The 27668-nt window shown below is 40.7% G+C and overlaps 3 protein-coding genes across 11 annotated transcripts; 2 read left to right on the top strand and 1 right to left on the bottom strand.

Moving 5' to 3' along the window:
- Window positions 1–3923: 3923 nt before the first annotated feature.
- On the top strand, window positions 3924–8444 carry LOC135487510 (uncharacterized protein RP688-like). 9 transcript variants are annotated; one of them, XM_064771259.1, is made up of 5 exons: window positions 3927–4121; window positions 4612–4762; window positions 5309–5478; window positions 5945–6204; window positions 6465–8444. In XM_064771259.1, exons 2-5 carry the CDS (start codon window positions 4740–4742, stop codon window positions 6561–6563), a joined length of 552 nt encoding a protein of 183 aa, XP_064627329.1. In that variant the 5' UTR covers window positions 3927–4121; window positions 4612–4739; the 3' UTR covers window positions 6564–8444. The 9 variants fall into 9 exon arrangements, with proteins under 9 accessions (XP_064627327.1, XP_064627329.1, XP_064627325.1 ...); XM_064771257.1 differs by lacking the exon at window positions 4612–4762 and adding an exon at window positions 4779–4850 and having other exon boundaries at window positions 3924–4121; window positions 5945–8444; XM_064771255.1 differs by having other exon boundaries at window positions 4616–4762; window positions 5945–8444.
- A 7357-nt stretch (window positions 8445–15801) lies between these two features.
- On the bottom strand, window positions 15802–20903 carry LOC135487509 (medium-chain acyl-CoA ligase ACSF2, mitochondrial-like). The gene is made up of 3 exons (XM_064771250.1): window positions 19625–20903; window positions 19113–19316; window positions 15802–18840 (listed from the first exon to the last, which is right to left on the bottom strand). The coding sequence occupies exons 1-3, from the start codon at window positions 20870–20872 to the stop codon at window positions 18583–18585; spliced, it is 1710 nt and encodes a 569-aa protein (XP_064627320.1). The 5' UTR covers window positions 20873–20903; the 3' UTR covers window positions 15802–18582.
- Window positions 20904–21945: 1042 nt separating this feature from the next.
- On the top strand, window positions 21946–26219 carry LOC135488607 (uncharacterized). Its single transcript, XM_064773252.1, has 7 exons — window positions 21946–22014; window positions 22519–22625; window positions 23082–23183; window positions 24491–24520; window positions 25043–25090; window positions 25933–25965; window positions 26161–26219. The coding sequence occupies exons 2-7, from the start codon at window positions 22529–22531 to the stop codon at window positions 26217–26219; spliced, it is 369 nt and encodes a 122-aa protein (XP_064629322.1). The 5' UTR covers window positions 21946–22014; window positions 22519–22528.
- Window positions 26220–27668: the final 1449 nt, after the last annotated feature.

The raw sequence follows: 27668 nt of genomic DNA, 5'->3' as shown, positions 1-27668 counted from the left end.
CATGAAGCGCCCCCTGGGGCCAAGTGTAGGTCGAAAACCGTCAAAACTGCCAAAAGGCACAATGGTACCATAACACTTCAAACCACCCAGAGATGAAATGCCCAGCATTTATGGTTACGGATATATGCTCCGGAAACCACTGATGGTCAATTTACGCTACTTGACCCCTGTGACCTTGAAAAGTAGGTCAAATCAAAAACCCGGGTATTATGTGATGTAGTCTCATGAGTTCTGTCCTCAGTTAAAATATCATGATTCCAGCTAGCATAATTCATGAGATATAGCCAAAAGTAGTTTTTTGCATGAAGCGCCCCCTGGGGCCAAGTGTAGGTCGAAAACCGTCAAAACTGCCAAAAGGCACAATGGTACCATAAGACCTTCAAACCACCCAGAGATGAAATGGCCAGCATTTATGGTTACGGATATATGTTCCGGAAACCACTGATGGTCAATTTACGCTACTTGACCCCTGTGACCTTGAAAAGTAGGTCAAATCAAAAACCCGGGTATTATGTGATGTAGTCTTATGAGTACTGTCTTCAGTAAAAATATCATGATTCTAGCTAGCATAATTCATGAGATATAGCCAAAAGTAGTTTTTTGCATGAAGCGCCCCCTGGGGCCAAGTGTAGGTCGAAAACCGTCAAAACTGCCAAAAGGCACAATGGTACCATAAGACCTTCAAACCACCCAGAGATGAAATGGCCAGCATTTATGGTTACGGATATATGCTCCGGAAACGAGATCAACGCACCGACGGACATACGGACAGGCGGACCGACGGCCTGACGGACAGACGGACAGACAAACGGCGAACGCCTCGACAATACCCCTCTAGCCTTTATGGGCTGAGGGGTAAAAACGAAACCAAACGATTTTGAACTGAATGATAAGTCGTGAAATAGCATTTGGTCAGGTAATTTTCTCTAACTTGAAGAACTGGGCCTACAAGTGTCATACAAGCAGCAGTTGTTTTAGAGGTGTATTCCTGTTCCGCCTATTCCTGTTCCGCCTATTCCTGTTCCGCCTATTCCTGGTACTGGAAAGTAGGCCAAACAGGAAGTAGGCCAAACAGGAAGTAGGCCAAACAGGAATAGGCCAAACAGGAAGTAGGCCAAACAGGAATAGGCCAAACAGGAACAGGCGAAACAGGAATAGGCCAAACAGGAATAGGCGAAACAGGCATAAACCGTTTTAGAGCTTGCATATGAGTTCGCTACTGCAGGCTTCGGTTTCGCCGTTGAAACTCTTTGAATGTTCAGAAGCACATCCAATTATATACTGCAGTAAATGCAACAACGAGTTTCTGAAGTGTCATTCATGTCAGCAACATAGTGCATTATAAATGAAGAGGCTTGACTTTGACAATTAGTATAGGAGCGATTATGGTCGGTGCATATTCCCTTGTGTCATCCTTTACAAATGTCAAACCATTTTAAACCACAACCGATTAGGCCAGGTACAATTGAAAACTTGATTCTCGTCCGTCCCGCCACGATTACGGCCGCCGCCGCCCCCCCCCCCCCCCAAAAATGTATTTCATTTTCTGCCATAACTTAATTTCGTTTTACATCTGACCTCATATGCGCATTCGTGTTGACAGCACCTTATATGAGTACGATTTCTGATTATATTATCATCATCAGGGATATCCGTCATTCAAGTTCGTATTGGAGAGGACGGGGACACAGTACACATAGGTCATGGTACGGACGCATTTTCTCTTGAAATGTGTAGACTCTGACGTCTGTCATCATGTCGAAATAAAAATAAAAAGCTGCCCACACACTCCGCCTCGATTTTAAGAAGAGGTTCGGACGAGAATCCTATTTTAACTGTTTTTTGGCCTTAACGTTGCTAATGAGTTGGAACTGACAAATAATTATGGGTTTTCGGGCTCAATCATTGTGTCCTATATGTATACCACGGACTGGGATGTTTGGCTAGATAAATATACTGTCCAGCAAAATAACACAAAATCACCAATCTTTCAGTCGAAATTTACCAAGTTTCAGTGGCATGTACAGCACATTAAAACGAACTTCCAACTTGCAGAACCGAAATATATGTAACAGTGTCCAGAAACACTGTTTGTTATATTTTTGGACTTTACCATTCTAGGCCTTAGAGCATACATTTTTGGATCAGACATGTGGTTAATATTTACGTGAGCCAAGCTGGTGTCAGTTAAGGTTAGCAAACCTGCGATTACTGCATTAAACGACAACATATTGTGTCGATCACGAGTGTATCATCCCATGCTAGCATTTTGTGATTGGTCCTTTCCGATGATCTGATGACACGTTTGACTCCCGAAGGGTAACATATGGGCACAAACTAGGAAACGTGGCTTTTTCTCTTCGACCATCCTAGGCAATGGACGCATATCAGGGACGCGGGTAATTTCTACGGTAATCCATAATTTCCGATTATTCCTCAGCTACATGTATGTGAGGCTGAAGGCTAAATTGTCTATAGCCAGGCATGAAAATCATGTTCCCCCGTTCCTGATATGGCCTCATAGCCAAGATAGGTCATATCCCGCCTGCGCTTCTATCCACTAATTAAATTCAAATTTCAAATTCTAGTTAGGCCTATTGGGTTGTTCTATATTCTATCAAGGTAATCCCCCTCTCTGTAAAATTATCCCAACAAAATCATGAAACATATATCGAGTATTTTAGTTGGTTCTTTCGGTATCTCTCTCCTGAGCGACCGCAGTCCCTCTTGCATCGAAACTGTGAGTCAAGATCTCACCTCTGGGTAGGCAAACTTACGTTAAACTGGGTATCGGCTGATGGTTTTATTCTACTGTATTTAGAACCAACATCCAATATCTAGCGATCCGTAATATATACTTCAAATGACATCTTAACGATAAACATTTGCTGACGTTTAAGCCTGCAAAGGACGAGGTAACTGGACACCCTACGAGATACAATGCGTCCATTACACACCATTCTTACTGTTTTGTCCGAGCGATCAGATTTCTTATTCAGTTGTTAAGTGTATACGATTGTTGCATTCAGCCTTTGGAGAAAACCAAATAACACCCTCAGCATCTGTGTTTGTTTGGCAAATTTACAGACACAGGTGCTTCCTTCTTAATGTTCACCGAGCTTTGTTTTCTGCTCCTTGCATTTTGTATGCTTTAGTCAGGCATGTATGAAAAAGAAAATTTATTCAGGAAAACAAAGTAGGCTAAATAGCATGAAAAGAAAGGAATGTGTGCATATGGAGGCAAGTGGAACGATCACACCAACTAAACGATGCAAATAGAGTTCACCTCTTGACATGGCTCTTGATGGGATGCAGCTGTATGGGCGTTTAACCACACTCTTGGTTTATATAAACTTTCTTTTCAGCTTCATAATATATATAAGGTCACTGGCAAAATCCCTGTCTTGTTCCGTCCTGATTTCAGGCCTGGCGCAACAATCAGGCTTTTCCTTTTGTTAATACATTTTTTACAGCCTCGTGCCTGAGACTCAGCTTACCTCACATATAATAATACAATGTAAGTCACAAGAGAGTAAACCCGATGATTTGGGTTGACTTATCATTGAAAGTCAGGGTTAGGACCAGTTTGGTATCCATCTTCATGCAGGTCGAAGGCTATTCTCTCTACCAACAAGGATTCTCATTACACCTTCCAGTTGCCGGTGCGTTTAGATGCTCACTTAGCGTTCACTAGCCCCACACAACCTGCAAACACATGAGAAAACGCACCTTGAAAAAACACAAACAACAGATCGAAGAGTTGAATCATATAAATGTTGCACGTCTAGCTATAGAATAGCCAATTAACATTTTAGTCATCTGATCGTACATAGCAAACACTCTCAAGGTAAAATTAGGCCGACGGGTATGGACGGATGTACTTCACTTTACATTGCTATACGATGGAGAACGCGACTGAGGCGAGTTGAGCGCTGACAACTCCTGCATATCTGGGTTAAAAACATAGTGATAGTTATCAAGTGCAGTCTTGATCTAGTTTAGATGTTTGAGCATGTTACAGATAAATATACAATGTATATTGGACATCATCAGAACTTCAACACAATCAAGTTTTGCCGCCTCGATAGCAGGATATACGTCATGTACATTCGTGCATACAGGTAAACTTCAGTCATTGATTTCTCCATTTCCCCGTACTTCTGTAACATGCCATCATTTATATCTTGGCACCTGTTAAGTGTTGAAGAGAAAGGTTTGGCTGTGCTGTTCATTGTCTCTTGTCGTAGGCCTATCCAATAGTTTGCAATTCGTTGGTACGGGATATATTGATTGTTGGCCTATTACCTACGCGTAGACATGTAGACCGTTTTTCAATCATGAAATCGAAACAACTCTTGGTTAGTAGAGTTTACAGTGCCTAACTAGCGGAGCAGCTGTTTTCAAAAACGGAGTCACATTTCATATTTTCCAACACTGAGTCAATCGGGCCGTTACCTCCCCTCATACAGGTTGGTGTAACGAAGTCCGGAGTGGATCCAAGGTTTGAGGGTCAAGATGCTTCTTGCATGAATTGCTTAATCGTCTTAGGACCACCGCTTTTTCCTTTGGATAATTGATTGGACAAATCACTGCTGACACTTCCTTTTTCAGGCAGCTCGGCTAAATTGGATGTGACGGATAGTGCATGTGATAAGTGATCCATTTTTGTGGTGACGCACACATTTTAGTCAGGTTATCTGAACTTCATTCCAATTTGTCTTCTCGGTTCAGGATTTAAGATGTCAGCTAGTCCAACAACAAGGTAATTATACTTTCAGGTTCCCTTCGTCCATTCGAACCAAACAAATTGTGCCCTTCATCGATTAGCAGACAGGGCGGTGTGAAATATGGTATGAGCAGCATATATCCTTAATACTAGCTAATAAGATAAAATGTGCACCAGTGAAAACACAAGTTTGACCCCCTAGGAACTGGTATTTTTAAGATGAAATGGGTTTGTTCTCTCTCTTACACATTCAGTATACATGGACCGTACATTCTATTTTTTGGATCCCAAACGTTAAACTATTATATACTGAAAACAACCCTCTGGTCATGTTTATGTAGCCTAATTCAGGAGAAAATGACACTCGCACTGGCAACTTTTCGCACAGAAAATGCAGTGATTGAAATAAAATTCTGGTATCTCACCCGAAAATTGAAAAGTTCGAAGTTTTTAAACAAAGGCCTACTCACTTTGCCAGAATCGGACAAAGCATGACCACCAACAATGAACTATTTGAAATGAAATACTGACAAAGCTACACAAGACTGCACAGTGTATAGTTGTTCGTATTCAATGTTTCAGATGCTTTCTGGCCAAGTTTGCGGTACTGACCATCGTGACTCTTGGAGTCAGTCTGTTCATGCTACACTCATACAGACACAACATCTATACCACAGTGTGTCAAGAGGAGAAAGCTACTAGTACTAGTACAGTTACTGGTACATTAAAAAAGGCGGCAGAGAAACAGCCAGGTAAGAAATTAAATCAACTGTACATGCAATGCAATCTTTACACTATTTTTGTCATTTTTTGTCAAATTCTTGTCAACCCAGAATCTTCTAAAGACTGAACGTGGACAATATACTTACGAATACGAAACTGAATTAGATCTGAACTAAGAACCTATTCTGATAATAATTTTATCGGGATTTTTCATACCTGGTCACGTACATTCCTTATATTCTGTATTAATCTCAGGATCAGAAGTGATTGACAAAAAGAAAGATAAAAGCGGACCTTGTTGACCTCAATGATAGTTCATCATCTATTTTTTGAAATACTTTTCGACCTCAGGGGAGGCAATGAGGATTTCAGAAGAATATTTTGTTTCTGTCTCAACTGGTTCTAAGTGCTCACCGCGAATGTTCAGGTGGGGTAGGTGCATGTACTGCACATAGTACATGGAGTTGGCGTAACCTACATTGATTCTATTTTCAGGCAAGCTCGAGTATCCACGGCTTTATGAGTTGCCACCATGTAGCAAATCGAAGAACCACTCAGTTCCAGCATTAGTATGTAAAAACCTAGATTCCAGAATGGATGAAAGAAAATACAGACAGACTTATCTTCGTTTATTGGATTATTTTGACAGAATGGCGACCAAACACAAATGGACCTACTTCATGACTTTTGGGACACTTTTGGGGTCATGGCGTCATCATGATGTCATACCTTGGGACCAAGACATGGATCTCATGGTAGAGTATAAGGATAGAATTGATATTGTTGATAAAATAGACCAACAGGAGCGTTTTGTTCCAAGGCAATGCACACATCATAAAATCCGGCTCCATGACCGGGATCACATAACTGGGACAGTATATGTGGAGGACGTTGGTAGGTGGTACACTCCGTCCATAGACATGTTCTTTTTCGTCCGCAACGCAACGCACATTCGGCGCTCAGATTATCCAACCTGGTACGTGTCAAAAATTGACGAAATATTTCCCCTCCACAGGCGCCCCTTGGGGCCCCTCATGCTGCAGGCCCCAAGGGATGTTCTAAAGATGTTGGTGACCCACTACAAAGCTACGGATGTATGTGGTATGTATGGTAATCCAAAGTGCAAAGATTTCGAAAAATACGTTCCTTTCGTTCATCGTGAATTGCAGAAAGGGAAAATGAAGGAAACTCTAATTTTGAATAACAAGGTCTTGCAGGTGAAGGAGATAGATGAAATGAAAGAGAACTTGCCATTCAACGCATATACCCTAGCTACGAAACGCTTCCCAGGGAAATAAACAGTGTTTTGAGAGTTGCATTATGGACTCATATTTGGGCACAATTATGCAAGTATTATGTCTATCGTACTGTATCAATTTCGAAAGTTGATTTTTTTAACTTGGTCATTACTTCGTTTTTCTATGTTCCCGATGTTCTATGTTCCTCCAATACGACAAAATACTAAACTATGCCTTATACTTTTTAGGCCGGGTCTATTTGGCAAGCCGCTCGCCGAACAGGCATCTTTTTTTGTCCTGTTTGGAGAGCCGCTTGCCAAACAGCACTAAAAAGCCACCCTGTTCGACAAGCCGGGCTTGCCAAACAGGGCAAAAATACTACCCTCTTTGGCGAGCCGGAGAGGTAACAACATGTTGGCCAATCAGAGAGCAGTGACGTCATATTCGAATTTATATGCGCATATTTAACAATGGCCGACTTCCCGCTCTCGATTTAATTTTTGTTACTAAACTCGGGTTTTGGTCAATAATCCATGAAGAAGCATGTACATGTACATGACTGTATGGATTTACAAAAAAGTCATAAACGTGATTTAACTGATAAGCATGTTAAATGCATTAGTGTGCATTCCTAAAGGCGTTTCACTGTAACTCCAGTGCTGCTGACCGTGTTGCCACGAATGATAATGAGCTCCTGGATGGTTGAATATGCATGAGTTCGGCTCTCCATCTAGGGCAGAAAAAAGGCGCTGTTTGGTGAGCCGGGCTTGCCAAATAGTCACTTCCTACTTTTTAAACAGATAACTGCTTTTGAAAAAGCTGGCTCGGGCGATGTTAGACTTTGGTTTCAGATCGATATTATAATTGTTTTAGCTTTTTAGTATTATACAGGGTGGTCCAGAAAAAACGCAACCTGATACTGCCACTACCATTAATATCAGTGGATGGGGAATCTTTCTAGGAGGGGAATGATACCAAGATCGCCCGATTTGGTTCAGTTTTGTTTTCGAGCCTATTTTGTGAAGCACAGACAGGCTTCATTCGCGCTTAGGAAAAATCGAACTGTGTCGGTAAATTCAACTTAGTAAGTAGGTGGATTAAATGTTAGGTCATACTACTGAAAAGAGATAATGTCGACAAGGTTCCGAGTGACCATTTGCAACTGAGTAATGGTGGCGTGGTCGCAGCACACCACCGAGATGTTTGTAACCTACAACAGAAGCGTTCTGTTTTTCTGCATTAAACCTGACCAAGGAACTCCAATCTGGCTTCACAAAATCTGCTGAAGAGAATCGGTCGATTGTGCTATCAATCTTGTTCTAAAAAGATTCCCCATCCCCTTGTGTCAATGGTTTTAACCCCCTGGTAGTGGAAGTATCCGATTGTGTTTTTCTGGACCACCCTGTACAGGGGCAGCAGTAGAGCGAAGGAAGAGAGTCGGCCTCATGATCAGGAGGTCGTGGGTCCGACTCCCGGCCGAGTCACTGCTTAGTTCCCCTACTGGTCGAGAGCAAGTGAGCGCCTTCTTGTTGCTCCTTGAAACCCCTGATTGATTTCGGTGATTGTGATATCCCACAGCGCTTTAACAGTTTCATTGCTGAGGAGAGCTATATAACTCCGTGATATTATTATTATCATTTTATATCATCATTATGAGTATTTTACTCTCCATACTTCAATCATTCCTTTTTCTGTCACGGAGTATCTGTTTATTTGTTTCAAAAAAAGGAAACTAATTAAAGTGTCAATTACCTCTATTTGGCTTATTCATCCCTTCTTTATTTATTTATTTATTTCGTACGAAGTACAATAAACAATGAGTTAATAGCGTGCATGAACATGTGCATGTGTGAAGTCACAGGCTTTATAACAAGAACATGATTATTGTATAGTTACAGTTAATGAAATGGCCAGGGCCATTGTGCTCACCTCATGTGGAGGAAAGATGGATAAAGAGCATGGTATTGTGTCATGTAGTGTTAGGTTTGATGTAGGTCCAAGCAATTACAATTTCCCCAAAATGGCCAATTTACAGTACATTCGACCTATGTGACCTTGAAAAGTAGGTCAAATCAAAGAAGACCCGGGTGACACATGGTTGTTAGAATTAGATCGGGCAAGTCATTACTAGGTATAATGGCATTTTGAAGAATTTAGGATTTGGCCCCCTCCCTGGAGGCCAAACGGCAAATCAGATCGCACCAAACTTCGGTACCTGAGATCACCTGACCAAGGGGTACATGTGTACTTAATTTGTGATCAATAGTCATTGCAGTTAAGAAACGTGCCATAGTTACGGCCTGACGGCGAATTTATGCCATTTGACCTCTGTGACCTTGACAAGAAGGTCAAATTAAAAACCTGTGTGACATATACTGTATGGTGGTTGGATGTACCCATGATATCATATTGGTGGCAATCGGGCAAGAAGTTAAGGAATAATCACATTTTTAAGGTTTTTGGATTTTGCCCCCTGGTGGTCAAGTGGTGAATTATATTTGACCAAACTTTGGTCCCTGAGATCACCTGACTAAGGGGTAAATGTGTACCAAATTTGGTATCAATAGTCATTGCAGTTTAGAAACGTGCCATCGTTACATCCTAACGGCCAATTTACACCATTTGACCTCTGTGACCTTGAAAAGGAGGTCAAATCAAAAACCCGGAGGATATATGATGCACCTTTGCTAGAAGTACCTACCATATTTTTTTCAAAATTTCCCGACTACTATTAAGGGAGATATTGCATATTTTCACTTTTAACGTTTGGCCCCCTGGTGGCCAAACCATGAAACGAATCGGATTGAAACTTAGTCTCCAAGGTGACATTACATAAGGGTACATGTGTACCAAGTTTCAACTCAATAGCTCTAACAGTTACGAAACGTGCCCTGCTAACGGACGACGGACGACGACGGACGACGACGACGACGACGACGACGACGACGATGACGACGACGACGGACGACGGACGCCACGGTATGGGATAAGCTCACCTCTGCTAAGAGGTGAGCTAAAAACTAGAAATTTGAAATTTGCTTGTCAGCAAATTTGATAGCCCCCACGGGCCACACAGTACACGTATGGAGGATTGAAGTCTATTCCGTTTCGCGGATGATCTATTTCCGGACAAACACGCTCGCGCTTTCTCAAAATCACACGCTCAATAACATTTAAACAACACCCTAACCTTTTCAGATGGGCAGGATGGATCATCGATAAGCATTTAAGGCTATTCCTTTATTTTATTCCTACATTCAACCGTCGTTCTTTGTTCAAAATACTCGACAGCTCGCCACTTCGGGGGATCCCCCACTTCGGCAAAGAGATACCGCCGCCATGATGCATGAGGATATGACGTCACCATTACGGGGCGGCGCTGATATGCTAATGTACGTGTCGTGCCGGAGATTTGAAAGCAAATCAGAAAAATCGGCGCATAAAAACGCTTCAAAGTCATCAAAATTATCCAAATTTCGAAAAGTCTTTGGTGACGTTGAATGGTTATGGGGTTATGTTTGGTGGTATACGGAAGAAAGATTTTTGGTTTATTTAGGTGTTTTAGAGAACACTCACAATAATGTTTGTGGGTGAACAGATAGAAGAATGCAGAACTTCCAGCAATCTCAATATGGTCCCCAGACTGTTGGTCTGGGGCCCATAATGAGTCACTCTGCGCATAATACATTTATCAACTGCTCTACATGGTGGACAAACGAGAGGGAGTATTTGTGTCTCGTTACCTGGTCGCGCACTCCTGCTGCAAGGCCCAGTTGCAGAAAGGATGCACCAGCTATGCAAATACAACGGTTTCTTGTATTTGAAGAACTAGTCCACTGTACCCGTGGCCGCCATCAATCAATACATTTAATACAAACCTTCTTTTCACAATTTGATTCCGAACAAAAACCGATCACCAAGCTGTGCAATCAAAAGCAACCAGATTCGTGACAGGGAACCATCGACGAGAAGCCAGCGTCACATCAATGAAAGAAGAACTAGGATGGCCGGGCCTCCAGCAACGCCGTTTCGTCAGCCGCACCTGCCTCTTCTACAAAGCCCTCTTTGACTTTTTTTTGTCAGATATGTTTATTCACCTGTATCTAAGAGGCCACAATAAGCATGATAGTGCCCGTAACTTCTATCGTCAAACCATCCCCATACAGCTTAATTCTAGACTGACGGAGGGAAATTTGATGCGAATAAAAAACATGGCTGTATGTACATTACATGGCTGCCTAACTACTCATTACTTTACTAATTTACCACAGTAGTCATTATCATGACATGAATGTATTGGCATATTTCTCGCAAAACAAAGGAAACTCACCCAATATGGTGGAGGGCTGATTGATTACACACTCAGGTAACGATCTCAAATTTCATTGTCAAAATTTTAGATGTTAGCACACGAGTCAGGTGCAAACTAGAACTGTGAACTACCAAATTATTGTGCCTGTGTTATTACTATGATTTTCGCAAATACCAGGATCCACCAAAAAACACATTCTTTTATTTGGAAAAAACTGACGCAAGAAAAATACATCAGTGACCGAAATTAAAATCGTCCATTTTTTTTCGAAGATTTTTCGAATCGCAATAAAACTTCTTATCTTATAGGTAGACAGTTCTCCGACTTTATCTCCGCCTGATAAGTATGTGTCATGTAAATAAGTGAGGTATTGATGACCACAACAACTGGAACAAATCTGCATACGATGCGTATACTCCTTTGTCCTATATCTTTTACGCACGGTATTTTAAGAGAGTAGTCATTATCTTGACAAGCTTGTAATGGCGTAGTTCTCCGCAACAAAGGAAACCGTAAATTTCTGCTAATGACAAAGAGCAGCTTGACAATGGAGGTGAACGCAACCCAGCGAAGACAAAGTCAAATTTCCTTTCTATTTTTTGCTTTGAGAAAAATCCTAATTTAATTCCTACCAATTGATCGGTTATTGATAAAGTGTTGGAAATTTAAACAACATATGGTATCATTAAGGCCAACATCTACGTACTGCCTCTTCTAAGGATAATGTTTCAGACAATCAAATGATAAATTTGTTAATTACTGTTTTTGGTGCCTCTGCCCAGTAACTGATAATAATCAGTCATGGCAGACGAGATCAGACAATTTTCCATGTAACGCGAAACTTTTTTCTCTCCATCATTCATTGCTCTGACATGTCTAAGTACCCTTTGTTATGCTGGTCATGGAATCACTATCCAAATAGGTAACATGATCGTGCTGAAGTGACCTTTTATAACCCGTTAATGAGGTGATGTTTTCTATTAAAAATTTCATTAATTGATCAGTCTTTTGTGATGACGTGAATAGACTACCAAGACGTGTCACTGTTTTATTGCAACGGGGCGTGGCCTCTTTGAGCAGAATATATTTCCCTTTTGAAGGACTCCTCCGTCTGCATTTAAGTGTTGCTTCATTATATAGAAGAAAGCATCACTGGCAGCGTGGGGTAGTAGCGCTCAGTGGGAATTGGGATAATAGTAAACGACTCAGTACGGAGAATGACTTGAGAGAATGAGGGTCGCCGTAGAACAACTATCCTCAACATCGATTTGTTGAGAGGCCAGGAATGAACAATTTATGCTGTACAAGAGTTTGGCAATATTTCTTCTTCGGTCGGCTTGCAAGAAACCAGCTAGTTATATTTCTTAGTTACTACTGGAAATAGTTAATCTAATTCAGGTTTGGGGAAGGAAGGAGCTCAGTTCAAAAAGGACTTCGTATAACACGATACTGACAATGCAATTCCTTTATGCATGACGTTGATGGCCAACATGCGTGTTGACTTCCAGCCTATTTTCCTTATATACCAAGATCTACTTGTTGGCAGAATGCTGTGACACGAAGGTTAAGGGTTGTCACTGGCCGAGCCCTTTTTGTGGATTATGTAAACAGTCAAATACAAGGTGGATCACTAAAAAGGTAATCCTGAAACAAACAGTTTTTATGTGATAAGTATTAATGCTGTGGATATTTCATTGCATGTTTGGTAAAGTAGGAGCTAGTCCCTTTCAATTGATGTCGTCATATCACCCATGCGTCCACGGATGACTGCACAGCATTGTCTTGAAAATGACATGCAGAAATCTAATTTTTCCAAGTCACCTGTTCCATGTGTTTTGCAGGCGTATCCCTTTGTCCTACCAGATTATCCGTTTATTAAGTGCCAACACCTTCAACTTTGGAAAGAGAGTTCAAAACGACATTACATGTATTTAATTGCTCTTTAAACCAAGGCTGGGTCCTCACAAAGAATGGCAACCTCCTGCTGAATTCTTCATGAGGACCCGTGTAATGTTTTTGAGTGTTTCTATTTTTGAGTGTTTCCCCTCATTGTTTGGGAACGCTAAAAGATAGATTAACAAGTTTTTCTGTGTTTCCCCCAATTGAAAAGTCATGGTCTCTCTAGCTGCCTATTGTTTAGAAACACTAACACATGGGAAACAATGTTTTTGAGTGTTTCTGTTTTTGAGTGTTTCCCCTCATTGTTTGGGAACGCTCAAAAATAGATTGACGAGTTTTTCTGTGTATCCCCCCTATTGAAAAGTCATGGTCTCTCTAGCTGCCTATTGTTTGGAAACACTGAAAAATGGGGAACAACTACAGATGTTACACCGGCTCTGGTTAGAAGAGTAATTCAAGACATGCGACGTCGTTGTGAAATCTGTTCACTAGAGGTGGAGTCGGTCATGTTGAAGGTGTTGGCGCCTAATAAATTGATAATCTGGTACGACACTCTTCTTTCACATTCAAATCATGTACGTACTCAAAATGCACCAGGGATACGCCTGCATAACACAACATGAAAGAATGGAACAGGTGACTTGGAAAAGTTGGATTTCTGCATGTCATTTTCAAGACTATGGTGTTCAGTCATCCGTGGGTGCATGGGTGCTATGTAGACATCAATGGAAAGAACCTACCTCCTACTTTATCATACATGCAATGAAATATCCACAGCATTACTACTTATCACATAAAGCTGTTTGTTTCAGGATTACCTTTTTATTAATCCACCCTGTATTCAAGGGAGTTCTATTTTCGCTAAGTTACCTGTGTGCAGTTTTTGTTCTAATATCTGATTATTAGTCCCATAACACGTCCAATATAAACGGGTTGGAGAGTTTGAGTCCGGATATAAAGATTTCAACAAGTTTCATTAATGGATCGTGTTTGTAAACACTGGAACTAGTACTCATGATGTAACCTAGGCAACGGCCGATAACTTTGGCTACCAATCATATCCAGAGACGACCAATATAAACCACATGTTTGTGGTGCCAAGTTCGGATGTCGTGTTACAAACTGTCTCGATATTCGCACTTATGAAAAGAAATATGAACATACACTTTACCTGACACTTTTTTGTGCGACTCGAATGTGTACGAAAATGTTGTTTTTCCGATTTCGATGAGTCTCGGGTTTCGCACTCTCATATCCAGAGACGACCAATATAAACCACATGTTTGTGGTGCCAAGTTCGGATGTCGTGTTACAAACTGTCTCGATATTCGCACTTATGAAAAGAAATATGAACATACACTTTACTTGACACTTTTTTGTGCGACTCGAATGTGTACGAAAATGTTGTTTTATCGATTTCGATTTTGTGTCTCGGGTTTCGCACTCTTGAAAAGAAATATGAACATGTTTTACAGGTCAATATTCACCGAGTAGTCAGACAACACTGAGACACTATTCCACCAACGAGGTCTTGATGAATGCCAGTTTGATACAATGTCCTAGATCACCAGTATAACAAAGGGAACAAAATGATGTTTGAATCGTTTTCGCTACAACTTCGGCTCCTCAAATATATCATTCAGCCATTTTTTCTGCATGTCCTGCTCGGGGTAGCTGATCAAAGATACGGTATAGGAGACAAAGACCATAAGGTTACTCTTGTTTATCGCCCAACTCTTTATTTTGTATGTGCTGGTCGAGGCAGATAGAAACAGGACAAAATGTTCGGACACGACAACAAACGGCGTGTGGTCCTAGTCGTTAAATGGAAGCATTTACCAAAGCTGATTTCAGTACTAAAGCATTTGGACCAAAGGAGAGATTTTTACCATTTTGGAGATTGTGATGCGATCACCGTGTGCCTCTCCATGTATCTTGTAGTTGCATTCCTTCCAAAAGCCCCTTTTGGAATCGGTGGAAAGTCATTCCAAAGAAGGCTATAAGCCGTTTCGTTTGTGCTATCAATTCACGATTGTGTTATTTGCAAGACACTGTCGTCTATAAGTTCGAAAATGATCTTGGACCCACCGAGACCTACACGGAGTACTGTGTAATTTAGTCTCTCAGCAGATTTATGGAGATGTAATTCCAGTGATAAGCCGGCATGTACTTGACAAGGACTTAAAATTCCAGCAACACGAAATTTGCCACAAAGAATCGGAGTTTGGACATCAACGAAAAAGTGTTACGCTGTTGAAAATTTGGAATTACAAGATAGTTCACCTGGTGGGCCGGACACTTCCAGCTTTAACGTTTTTCTAATACTAAAAAGATTAAGTAGTCTCATTCATTCTTGAAAAATTAAGGCCTTAAAATGGAGGTTTTGAACGCAGTTATTGTGACAATGTCCGATGATCAATTTTTAAACGGATCAGCACAATACTTTGTTTCTTTAGACTCACAGACAGTATCTAACGCCCAAATAGAATTTCTTCCCAAAGTAACCACCTTTACACCAACACCGCAGGCGCGTTATTTAATCGTTCTGCAACAGTTCATCAACTTTTTCGGTGTCTACATCACAATGATCATCCTGCTTTCAGGAATATTTGGAAATATCCTATCGATTATTGTATTTGTTCGACTTCGGCATCGAAATGCTGTGACTTCAACATACCTCGCGCCGATTGCCGTGTATGACCTAATCAATATCTGTATTGGAGTAAGCTCATGGCTCGTGCAAGCGGCACCAGTGTTTTCGAATGGGGCGCTATCTGTCCCCGAGGGCGTCGATGACGTCCACTGCAAAATTCGAAATGTTTTGGTTGTAGCCTGTGGCTGTATGTCAACATGGACTCTCATAGTGTTCTGCATCGAGCGATGCATTGCAATCTGGTTTCCACTAAAGGTGGCAGTCTTGGTCACAACGCGAAGACGACGAAAAGCGCTCATCCTGGTTAGTGTCTTGTCTGTTGTTGTCGCGATGGCGTGCATACCGCCGTTTAAACTAGTCCCAGGGAACATTGTCTGCGCACCAATTCCACAATCATCAATAGAGTTGGGGTTTCTGTTGGCAGCCTATATAGGAGTCTACTTAGCATTGCCTATAGTAGTATTGTTCGCTCTAAACGGACTTCTAGTCTGTGGTCTTCTCCACCAGAAGAAGGCTCTGGGTTCCAAGACTGGTCAACCTGAGAAATCCAAAGTGAACGAGCGAAAGATAGTCAGGAATTTACTCTTCGTGTCATGCTTGTACATTGTAACTGTTTCGCCTTTTTGTGTGTTCGCGTCGATCCAGACTTATTTTAATACATCGGGGTGGGATAACGTGGACCAGGAACAGCAGATAATGATAAATAATTTAACGGATTTCACTTTTGTGTTTCATTACACAAACTTCAGTGCTAATTATCTAATATACGCTTTATCATTAGATTTCTATCGGGCTGAGTGCAGGAGTTTGTTCTGTCGGCGGGGCTAAGATTTTATGCTTGGCGATCGAAAACTCCTAAGTCAGAGGGTCCCCTTACTGTCCGATACGCTGGCAAAATATAAATGCTGTGCAAGGGATTGATTAATAAAAAAAGGAATAAACCATGACAGGAATACAAACTATTTATCATGTTTATTTACACGCATTATTTTACAACATCAACCACGTCAACAGAGTTGTTTGACTTTAGTCATGTAATGAAGACCTCAACCGCAACCTAGGGAGTCCAAACTGTTATTAATTCAGCTAACATCATCGTATTCAAATGTTTCACCAAGTTTGTAAAAAGTTTCTTGATTGGTGAATGCTAATGCCTGCCAATGAGTTGACCAACAAGGGAGCTTTTAACAATTGACATTTTTTAGCAAACAAATTTCTGCTAACTTTTTAGGCTGCGATCTGATCCACAAAAATTAATATACGACTAATATGTACACAAACGTTTTTCAATGAAGTAAAACGGTATACAAGTCATTTTGTCAATAAAAGTTGGTAGCACTGGTTTTCTAATGACGACACGTGACGTCATTACGGAGCAGGTACTACCATCTTTAGGCAAACGACAACGCAAATATTTGGAGTCAAGACAGGATTGTTCAATCTTTGAATGGCTAATGTTACGCCTGTGTATAAGAAAGAGGATAAGGGTAAGGTTGATAATTATCGACCAGTGTCTTTGTTATGCATTATCTCAAAGGTCATGGAGAGGCTGATTCATACAAAATTGACCAACGAGGTTCAACTGAAATTAAATGATGCTCATCATGGTTTTCGGTCAAAGCGTTCAACCAGTACTAAGCTTGTTCAAGTATTGCATGATATTGGTGCCGACTTAGATAAAGGGGATCAAGTTGATGCAATCTATCTCGATTTCAGTAAAGCTTTTGATAGAGTCCCGCATCATCTGCTAGTCCATAAGTTACAGAGTTTTGGTATCAATGGTAGGCTGTTAAAATGGTTCAAATGTTATCTAACTGACAGGAAGCAAAGAGTGTGCATAAATGGCGAAGTTTCCACGGTTAAAGATGTAACCTCGGGTGTCCCTCAGGGCTCGATTCTAGGGCCACTACTTTTTTTATTGTATGTGAACGACCTCCCTGAAGTTATGGGCCAGAATACAACTATGTCTCTATTTGCAGATGACTCAAACATGTGTAGGTTGATTAAGTCGTTGGAGGATTGTCTGGCACTACAAGATGATCTTGAAAATGTAGCCCGTTGGTGTAAAACGTGGGGGATGTGCTTAAATGCAATTAAATGTCAATGTATGAGTATCACCAGGAAGCTTAACCCTACAGTATACTATTATAGTATTCATGGTCGTGCTTTAACCAAGGTCGACAACGTTCGGGACCTAGGTGTCGTGGTCAGTAGCGATTTGAATTTCAATTCTCATATAAATCTGACTGTTAAAAAGGCAAATCAGACTTGGGCAACGATTAAGCGTGTGTTTGATAGGAAAAGGAGCCCGAAATTAATGCGTCTGTTATTTGAATCCCTTGTCAGGTCAAAATTGGAATATTTCCGTTTCTTGGGATCATATCACGAGGGAAAACTTGGTCAAGCTAGAAAGGGTTCAACGCAGAGCCACAAGGCATATGTGAGGTGGAGAACTAAGTTACAAAGAGAGGCTCTCTGTTATGTCTATGTTACCTTTGTCTTACAGGCGGGAGATGGCTGACCTCAATTTTTTGCACAATTGCTTTATCGGTAAAATCGATTTGGACACTTCAAAATATATATCTTTTTGGGCGTTGGGCGTTGCAGGTGTCCTTTTTGCCGCTATTAAAAGAATGCTTTTACATGTTTTATTAAAATTATTGTACTCTTTTAGGGGTCCCGTGAATGGGTCTTAATTGACCCTTTGGCGCTCCCTTTTGGGCACCTAGTTTTACTGTTATTTCGACCATATGTTTTATTTGTATTTTCATCACTGTTGTTTTACTATGTATATAATTTTATGTTTTAGGTTTTTTGAAATTGAAATTGAAATTGAAAATTGAATAAAATGATTGCGGAGATGTCGTGAAATGCTCTATAAAACATCGAAAATCTCTCAGTAAGGGTTACAAACATGAAGACTGCTTGCAAAACAACAACATCTGACATACGTATGTACTTGAGTAACCAGCTTCTTAGCTATGTACAACAGGAAAACATCTCCAATTTGTTTCAACAAAACATTTCATTCTCAAATACCAAGGTGCACTTGTTCTGCCGCCATCTCTTTCACACGCTTCCGATCAAGCTTCTGATTGGCGTTCAACGGCAGGCTGTCCCAGACCAGGACGTAGTTAACATCATACAAGTAACCAGCGCTACACTCTCTGACCTTTCTCTTAAGTTGTTTGATCTCATCTAGAGTTTGCTGAGGACTGACTTGTTTGGGTATGATGCAGGCACACAACTCTTCACCGTAGGCCTCATCTGGCACTCCTACTACCACGGCCTGAAACAAAAATAGAAAGCATCATTGGTAAGAGAACATAATTTGCCATTGCTAACAAGGTGACAAAATAGACCAGGCACGTTTCGGTTCAGAGAAAAGAACAATGATGCTTAAACATGTTAAAGGTCTACGCCGTTCGTCAAATATGAGAAATTTGTAATTGAATTGGAAAACTTCAAATTGTGTAGAGATGCTAGAGAGCGTCTTGAAATGAAGAAATGTAAAACAAGAGTATAATATAGGACATGCGTTAATCAGAAAACAGTCTATACCTTGTCTATCTCCTCGAGCTGAAGCAGATGCTTTTCTACTACCGCCGGGAATATCTTAATCGCTGCCCTTTGAATGGCGTCATCCTTCCTCCCCAATATTTTGACATAACCGTGTTCGTTCATTATAGCGACGTCACCTGTTTTGTACCAACCATCTTTCGTTTTGACAGAATTGGTCTTCTCCTCGTCCTTCCAGTAGCAAACCTAGGAAAAAAGATGACAGTCAGGTGTAAATTCTTGGCGAGGCGTAGAGTAGACAATGGTGAAAGTATATTTGGAGCACGCTTCCTTTTGAATGGCTCTGTTGTCCTCGGGATCAGACAAGAGGTCAGTCCTTTGACTTCGTGACAGGAGATGATAACAGGTAATCGACCGGTTTTATGTGAAGCCATAAACCAAGGGGTGAAAACGTTTGGTTGTTAAACTCTTTGAAATACACGACTTGTATTAAGTTTATGATTGTTAGTGTGTACATCTATTTCAAATATACCATACAGCATGTGCATACATACCAGCGCTAGTGGTGTCTTGACGTAGAGCTCCCCGTGGTCTCCAGTTGGACACACTTCACCCGCTTCATCTACGATTTTCATCTCAGTCAGGGGCATCGGATACCCCGTGTTGTTTCGCTGCACATCCAAATCATCAGTCGGCAAACTGGCAATAATTGCGCCACCGGACAGTTCCGTAGACCCATACAGATGTTGGACTGGAACATATTGCAGTACCCGGTCTATGACATCTCTTGGTGTAGGCTGGCCTCCCGTCATGATCAATTTCAAAGTTTTCAAGTTGTACTTGGCAGTTTCTTTAATTTCGAGATACTTGTGCAAGAGATATAAAAACAGCAGCGCCGACGTTGGCTTCTCCTCTTCAATGACTCTGAAGACGTATTCTGCGTTGTTTGGGTTCATGCTGACGTTAGGGTCGATGATAATCCTGGTCAGCCCCGGGCAGACCGTGAAGTGGGAGAAGGACCCGACATGAGAGAAGGGTCGATCAGTGAGAAGTATGTCATCGCCCTTCAATCCATATCTAGCTAACTGTCCGGGACACTGATTCAAAATGTTTACACTGTTCAAAGCAACAAGCTTTGGGAAGCCGGTACTACCTGATGTAAGGTATATTGAAACAATGTCCGTCGCCGCAATTTTTTTCAGGCGTTCCTCGAGTTTCTTCTTTTGGTAACTTTCGGAATCTGTTAATGCCAAATGCATGACATCCAAGCACTTAAACTTCCTATTAAGATCAGTCAGTGAAAATACAAAATCTAAGGCGTTGACGCCGGATAAGAAGGATTCGATCAATTCCTGAAATTCTCCATCGCGACCTGGGTGAAACAGGATCCCTTTGCAATCAGCCTTGGAGGTAACGAACCGCAGATCATCGACAGATTTGGAAGCAGAAAAGAGGCGGACACCAACTCCACCAGTTAGACACACACCATACTCAGCCATCACCCACTCGGGGCAGTTCGGCCCGATTATTCCTACCGTATCTCCTACTTCGACGCCAGATGCCATCAACACGTCAGCCACCGCTTCTGCCCCGTTCAACAACTCTGTGAATGTCACACTCAATCTGTCCGAGTCAGGATGGCGGAAAACTAAAGCATCTTTGTTGCCGTATTTCTTGCAAGTGCGCACGAAAAGTCCGGCCATTGTCGCTGAACATATTGGAGGCTGGTCGTCAATTATGAAGTGGCTCTGAGTCAGAGCCGCGCTGCATGGCTTAATGTCGAAGGAAATAGGTTCCGCCATCTTGCCGAGTGGACGATATCATAGCCTACAATGTTTTTCCTTGCAAGCACATGTAGTTTACTAACATTTTAAGTAGGCCAATATATTATCAATTCACGCACATAAAAAAAACTTGACATATCACGAGGAGTCATCATAATACCATATTGTGTAATTTTTAAAGTACTTTCTTTATGTAGGTGATGACCTATTTACTATATAATTCTGAATAGTCGAGGCCAGGAAATAAACGTACACTCTCCGAAAACGTAAACATATTTATCAAAAGCTCGAACCCCAACTAAGTCATAGAGTAAATAGCTCGAGGAGGGCGATATGCGCTTTATAGAAAACGTATTAAAGTGCGAACTGTGGTGTCATCTTTACAATTCAGAGTAAAAAAATGATTTTGGTTGCTATCATACATGTTATATCAAAGCTGAAGCGTGCGATAAATATGAAATTATGCTGTAATTAGTGTACTGGTATAGTACCATGTCTACTTCTAGTATCTGAGAGATTTTTCTTTTAATCTTCTCATAATCCAACAGTACATTCACAACCCAGAACGCAAGACCATCATTCTCTCCTTCCTAGGCCTATCGAGCTCAAGCCGATGCGCAGTACACCCCATCGATCCAGAGCAACTCGTCAGTTTAATTTGGCCATCGACGTGCGAGTCATATGAATCAAATCATCAATCTAAAACGGCAATCGTCCTTGTTGAGTTGTCATTTTGAAATGCCAATTAAAACTTTACAGCCACCTGCCGTTTTGGAGGGCATCGCTTTAAGGCTAACGAATTCGAAACTGATTTCAAAGTTTTTGATTTTTTAACCAAAAGGGTTGCATATATCTGTATTATCGCACGATAGTGTCGAAAAAACGCCGATGGCTCAATGTCTTAGGTCAACTTCGACATTATTCAGAAACAATGCACCTTAACACAGGAATGTTTTTAAATTCTATTGAATATTTGAAACCATGTTTAAGTGGTCTATCCTACCTTTCATCTATTTCAATTGGTCCCAGAAGTTTCCTATTATTTTATTAGGGTTTGGCAAGTAGGTTTGGCCATTGCGCCAGGTTTGGTTCCAGAGCGCGCAGTTCTATTTTTAATCTCTCGGGGAAACCAACAAAAAAAGAGGGTATATCTAATCTGGGTAAGTTTTTGCATTTTTTATCAACGGCTTGTCGTAGATGCGGAACAGATTGTCTTAAAGAACAGCATACACTTGAGCGTCTATGGAAGAAATTCATGACGAAAAGATTTCCTCTTATTTAGGCTTTGACCAAAGAAAAAATATTCTGATTTCTTTTGGCTCTGCAAAATACCACACCCAACATCTTAGACAACTTAGATTTAGAATTAACTTTCACATTAACAATACCGTATATTAATTGGTGACGATGTTTCAGGTTTGCCATAAATTATCATTAGACCATGGAACCCTTTTGAAAGCATAGTTAATGCTCAATTGCATTCACAAAACCAAATAAAAATAAAGTGCGCAGGAAGGGCAATGACAACCTCTCTCAAACATGATCATAAAGAAAATTGTAATTTGTATGGTGAGACAAAGAATGGGTGGAAAATACTGCAAATACTACCTCTAGAGATATTGAAAATATATACAATTTACATAGTACATTGTTTCATCTTTCAGGGTCTAGAACATGACTCTTCTCACCATGTGGGCCTTCCAAGGCCTCATGGGAGTAAGTCTTCTTATCACAGCCACGAATGGTGCGACTCAGACTATAAGTGGAAGCGGTATGTACACAACCGCCACTTCGGATCGACTGCAAAACATTAGCGAAAATCCACCACTGTTTACGTCATTGATGCCAAAAACTACTTCTTTTGACCTCGATTCTGAAAACGCATTCAAAAGTGCCATTTAAAAGTTATATTCAGCTGCAATCTTCCTAAATAACAAATAATGTGGTGTACTCAGAAGCACAAATATCGAATGGAACAATTCGTTTACATCCATTGGCATCTTCAAGGTGTTTCAGAGTATTCATCTGCCTTGCAAGCCGTAGTTATTATATAAAGCTGGCATCGTCCTCTGTCAGCCAGAGTTCTGAGGATGCATATGCTGTATGCATTGGTTGGAATATCTACGGCAGGTACAATTTCCTCTGCATGTTCAGAAATAAAAGAACTTTTGAAACTAAAACTAAAGCAAGTTGATAAACCTATTCGCAACACCTTCTCTATTTTCAGGCCCACCCGTGATCTCTTTGGCAGATATACAGAAGGCCGGAGGAAATGATGTTAAAACATGTCCGAGTGGATTTACAAAAACAGTTGGGACGAGTTGCGAAGGTAAGGCCCAATAATGACTTTGTTCAAATCGGAGGGGCGGCATACATATACTCATCAAAGAAAGTTAAGGACCACTTTTTATTTTTAACATATTTTTTTCACAGCACATATTAAGGACCAGACTCCAGATTGTCTCCAGACTCTAACACGTCCATCATTGTGGTCCAGGCTGAATCTGCTCTCATCTGAGAACAGAACACGGCGCCATTGCTGGTGGCTCCATCCCACATGATCACGAGCCCAATTGAGACGGATTCTTCTGTGAGCAGGGGTTAATGGGATGCATTGCAGTGGCCTCCTGGCATGGATGTCGGCTCTGTGAAGTCGGTTACGGATGGTTTGATTTGAAACCGTCACCCCAGTTGCAGCAGTGAATTGGTTATTGAGTCTGCGAGCACTACTGAAGCGGTTGCGACGACACAGAGTCACTAAGTAGCGGTCATCCCTCGCAGTTGTTGCTGATGGGCGGCCAGTACGGGGTCTCTCTGAGTATCGCCCTGTCTCCCGGTGTCGATGACACTGTGAGACACACCCATCATCTCAGCTACTCGTCGCTGACTGAAGCCAGCTTCCAGCATCCCTATGGCTCGTGCAACCTCTACTTCACTCAAGTGGCATCTAGGCATCTCTCTTGTCAGAATGCTGCCTGAGCTTGGTGGGAAATGCAAGGAAAAGCACTTGCATGGACTTTTGTACCACTTTATATGGTCAGCTGACACACCAAAAACACCCATTTTCAGGTTGTGACAAGTTTAGAAAGAAGTTATGCAACAACTGGAACAAACAACATGTGAAATTGATTACTGTGTCTTGGAGGTCATACAGGTCCTACTGGTCCTTAATATGTGCTGTAAAAAAATATGTTAAATATAAAAAGTGGTCCTTAACTTTCTTTGATGAGTGTACATCAGAAGTATTTATGAGGTTACAGATTGACCACAGACCCCGCGAAAAAATGTCCAACACTTTATTCTTAACGAACCTATACCGAGATTTGATTGGATAGCCTTGCAATGACGTCATTACGACCAAGAAGTCCTTAAAAAGCAATTTCTAGTGCTAAACACGCTTGAAGCCTATTCGAACTGTCATTTACACCAAATTTACAAAAGATTTTAACCGCACCTAAGAAAAAAGCTGCATATAGGTCTATCGGGATTTTATTTAGAATTTCTCCATACCTACTTTTTGAGTAAGAGCCGCAATAAAATTAAGAGTAGGTAAAGTGTTACACGAAAGCTACTTTTTAATCATGGGCATTATTATCAAAATAGACTTATTGGAACACTTTCTACTCTCATTTTCAGTTACTGACGTGGGTAAATTCAATTCATGGGGTATGTATTTTTAATGCTTTTTGATGGCTATTTTTGTCGAATCTGCCATAAGGCTACGACTGAAATAACTACAAAATTTATTTCATTCTATGATCGTGTTGAATAAAATCCGGGACCAGATTCGAACGACAATATTCTGCATAGATGACCGAAGACAGATATCGTACAAATTATTTTTAAAAAACACAGAAGGCCTTCTTCCCAATTGGGGAATTTTTTAAGTCAATATAATTGTGTTCTCTGAGTCAAAAACTAAAAGAAAAGACTTATAATTTTTAAACAAAAAAAATATTGCACAGCAAGAGTGAGCGTCGGATCGAGCTAAGTGTTCTGCCCAATACCAAGTCATAGAGCAGACCAATGCATCTCATCCTGCGGTAAAGTCGCGCGCATATAGCCCTGCGCCCACCAATTATCAAGAAACCGACGGCAATCACTGAATTATACATCCTTCTTATGAGGAAAAATAATGGCAATTTGTAAATATCTACGTAAAAAATATAGCGGGTTTTTTTTCATCAGCTCAAGGAAAAAACATAGGCATTAAGTTAGAAGCAAGTACAAGTTCATGTAAGTATTGATATGCTAATTGATATCTTGGGCAGCATCAAAAATATTCAGCTGTATAATGGGCATCGATATTAGGTAAGAAAGTAAGATATACTATCATAATCATATCCTACGACTGCAAAAGCGGCTATATATACTACTAGACTCATTTAAGGGGATGTATTTTAGCCGGTTGTCTTGGTTCTTTTTACCTTATCGTTTCTTTTTTCTGGAGGGTCATTTTCATAGCAGATTGGGAGGGCCAGTGGTAATTGTACATGTAGATACGATGCTTAAAATGTAAGAACAAGCCATCAATGAGAGCTGAGTAGTCTCATGGCGACATCTATGGCCACGGTCAGTCTATTATATTGTAGATCGAAAGCACTAAAAAAACAATGAATGTAGCTCATGGTGAACACGATTCTCTGAGTGCCATTTTGACGATATACCATACTTCTCTATTTGAAAATCTGTATTTCCAGCGACACAAACTGGTAAGATTACACTTCATAATTATTGGGATTTTTGAATAAAAATACAATTTAGATATATAATGTTTGTATTTTGGCGGAAGATCTAAAATTGAAAAAGACCAAGCCGGGCTGATCTTCATCATCTGGATCAGACAAAAGTGCTGCGACATAACTCGGGGGCATTGCCAGTCATTGAACGGCAGTCATCCAATTCATAAAATCTTTTAAAAAGGTTTAAAAGTCCTGAATCTTTACGTGCTAGTGTTAGCCGAAAACTATTATGGAGGGTTTTTCAAGAGCTCTCTAATAGAGCGTAGTTTGTCATCCACGCTAAAACTATATGTTTGAAAATGCAAATAATATTAAATATGATTGACTTTTTTCCAGTTCAAGGTAGCAGCAGTTCGACATCGCAGCAAAGTAAGTCATATTTCACATGCCAATATGCATTTGAAAACGTCGTTGTAGGCCAACAGGTTTCCAGCAGTTTTGAGTACTTCAGTATGAGTCGTTTCATACAGATACTATAAATCAAGAATCAAAAATCTATGAAAAGACTAGTCTTTACAAATTCTTGATAACATGTAAAGTTTGCTCATCATGTGTCACCCCAAGTGAAACAGCCTGCCGAATGTGGGTCTGAGACGTTACTACCAACCTCATACTTCATATGACAGGAGCGTGGCAAGTAAAATATGTATACAGTTATGTACTATTCATTTAACTAGCTGGCGGCTGATCAACTTGCCGCATCGGAGGAGATACTAATAGGGCTCGAACTTTCAGTTTTTTGTTTATAATTCGGAGGCATATTGGCGTTTGCGATACGTACCTGTATGTTGGTATCATTTAGGCAAATCAATGATACGATATTTAATTCAAATTTTTCCACATTTGAGGTGGGACAACTCAAACGCAGGGTGAGTAAGAGACCGATGCTATGTCGCACAGAGGACTTTTTCAGATGGCTTTTCAGACGGAGAAATTTCTCGCCACTCAACTTATCAGCCTTGGCATTCACGTCAACTACAATATTGTGATTCATTGTAAAGAATCAAAACTCATTAATATCATTTCCTCAACCTACACCAAGGAAGTCAATATCGCAACATTTATGAAATTGGCAAGGGTTATCGTTTTCGCCGCTACTTGCCAGAAAAAGGACCGCAAGCTTGTCCCTCTGCCAGCCAATTTTTACGAGGTCTCCTGACCTGAGGGTATGTTGTGCACATATTATGAGGTGAATATTGACAGTCACCAAGTTCAAGCGGTTTCAAAGCATATCGATGACGACAGTCGATTTTATGTTAAATGACTAGTCATCTTTTCGCTGCCAATAGAATTCAAGAATCAAAATTTCCTACTTTAGTGGACTTCCTACCCAAGTCTGAGTTCGCCAAGATTGGAGCTGGAAGCACATGTCCAAGTGGAACAAAAGAGAAAAATAATAATTGCGAGGGTAAGTATGCCTATGAAAAGAAACAGTAATGGAAAACCATACCATTCATGTTTTCCCCGGATTTGAATTGACCATGACATTTACCATATTCTCATTCAAGAAATGCAACAATTAATCCCACTTTAGCCAATATATATATCGTTGTCATAATATTTTACTGAAATACTTCCCATTGTCAACAAAACTAACATTGGGACATCGACAGTATATTCCTATTACTAGAAGGGGTCGTGTCTCATTCGTCATATAGCCCTCAGGGAAAATCTAGGTCACAACGTCACTCAGGCAATGGCTGATATGAATAAAGTCTATAGCAAATACTTTCAATCAAATGTTGTACAGAAAGGCCTGGTGTAATGAACGTAGAGTTATAGATAAAACCATTTCCCAGTCTTTATTCATATCACCCATTGTTTTGGCGGGCATCGCAACGATTCCATGCTTGTATCTTTTATAACATGCCATGGCAAGATTGTAAACGACAAAGCCAGATGTACGAAGATACCTGCACAAGTCTCATCAAATCAGTATTGATACTTGGTAGCGCAAGAAATCAGGGAACTCTTCAAAAACCAATAGGATGTACGTATATAAAAATACTGAGTTTCTGATGGTTGAAAAGTAAAGCACCGAACCGGGTGCAGGTTATGCTTTGTCCACTGCA

The sequence above is a fragment of the Lineus longissimus genome, chromosome 5 (assembly GCF_910592395.1).
Source record: "Lineus longissimus chromosome 5, tnLinLong1.2, whole genome shotgun sequence".
NCBI classification, from domain to species: Eukaryota; Metazoa; Nemertea; class Pilidiophora; order Heteronemertea; family Lineidae; genus Lineus; species Lineus longissimus.
The sequence above is the reverse complement of the archived record's forward strand: the minus strand, read 5'-3'. Positions and strand labels throughout refer to the sequence as shown.

What these genes read in the sequence shown, in the direction of transcription:
- LOC135487509 (XM_064771250.1), bottom strand. Translation starts at nt 20,872, where the DNA reads ATGGCGGAACCTATTTCCTTCGACATTAAGCCATGCAGCGCGGCTCTG. An exon ending in TCAAGACACCACTAGCGCTG is followed by an intron (nt 19,317 to 19,624) that starts GTATGTATGCAC and finishes CTTTTTTCCTAG; the next exon opens with GTTTGCTACTGGAAGGACGA. An exon ending in AGCTCGAGGAGATAGACAAG is followed by an intron (nt 18,841 to 19,112) that starts GTATAGACTGTT and finishes TTTTTGTTTCAG; the next exon opens with GCCGTGGTAGTAGGAGTGCC.
- LOC135488607 (XM_064773252.1), top strand. Translation starts at nt 22,529, where the DNA reads ATGACTCTTCTCACCATGTGGGCCTTCCAAGGCCTCATGGGAGTAAGT. An exon ending in TCAGACTATAAGTGGAAGCG is followed by an intron (nt 22,626 to 23,081) that starts GTATGTACACAA and finishes CTCTATTTTCAG; the next exon opens with GCCCACCCGTGATCTCTTTG. An exon ending in AGAAGCAAGTACAAGTTCAT is followed by an intron (nt 25,091 to 25,932) that starts GTAAGTATTGAT and finishes ACTTTTTTCCAG; the next exon opens with TTCAAGGTAGCAGCAGTTCG.
- LOC135487510 (XM_064771255.1), top strand. Translation starts at nt 4,740, where the DNA reads ATGTCAGCTAGTCCAACAACAAG. An exon ending in TCAGCTAGTCCAACAACAAG is followed by an intron (nt 4,763 to 5,308) that starts GTAATTATACTT and finishes TCAATGTTTCAG; the next exon opens with ATGCTTTCTGGCCAAGTTTG. An exon ending in GGCGGCAGAGAAACAGCCAG is followed by an intron (nt 5,479 to 5,944) that starts GTAAGAAATTAA and finishes TTCTATTTTCAG; the next exon opens with GCAAGCTCGAGTATCCACGG.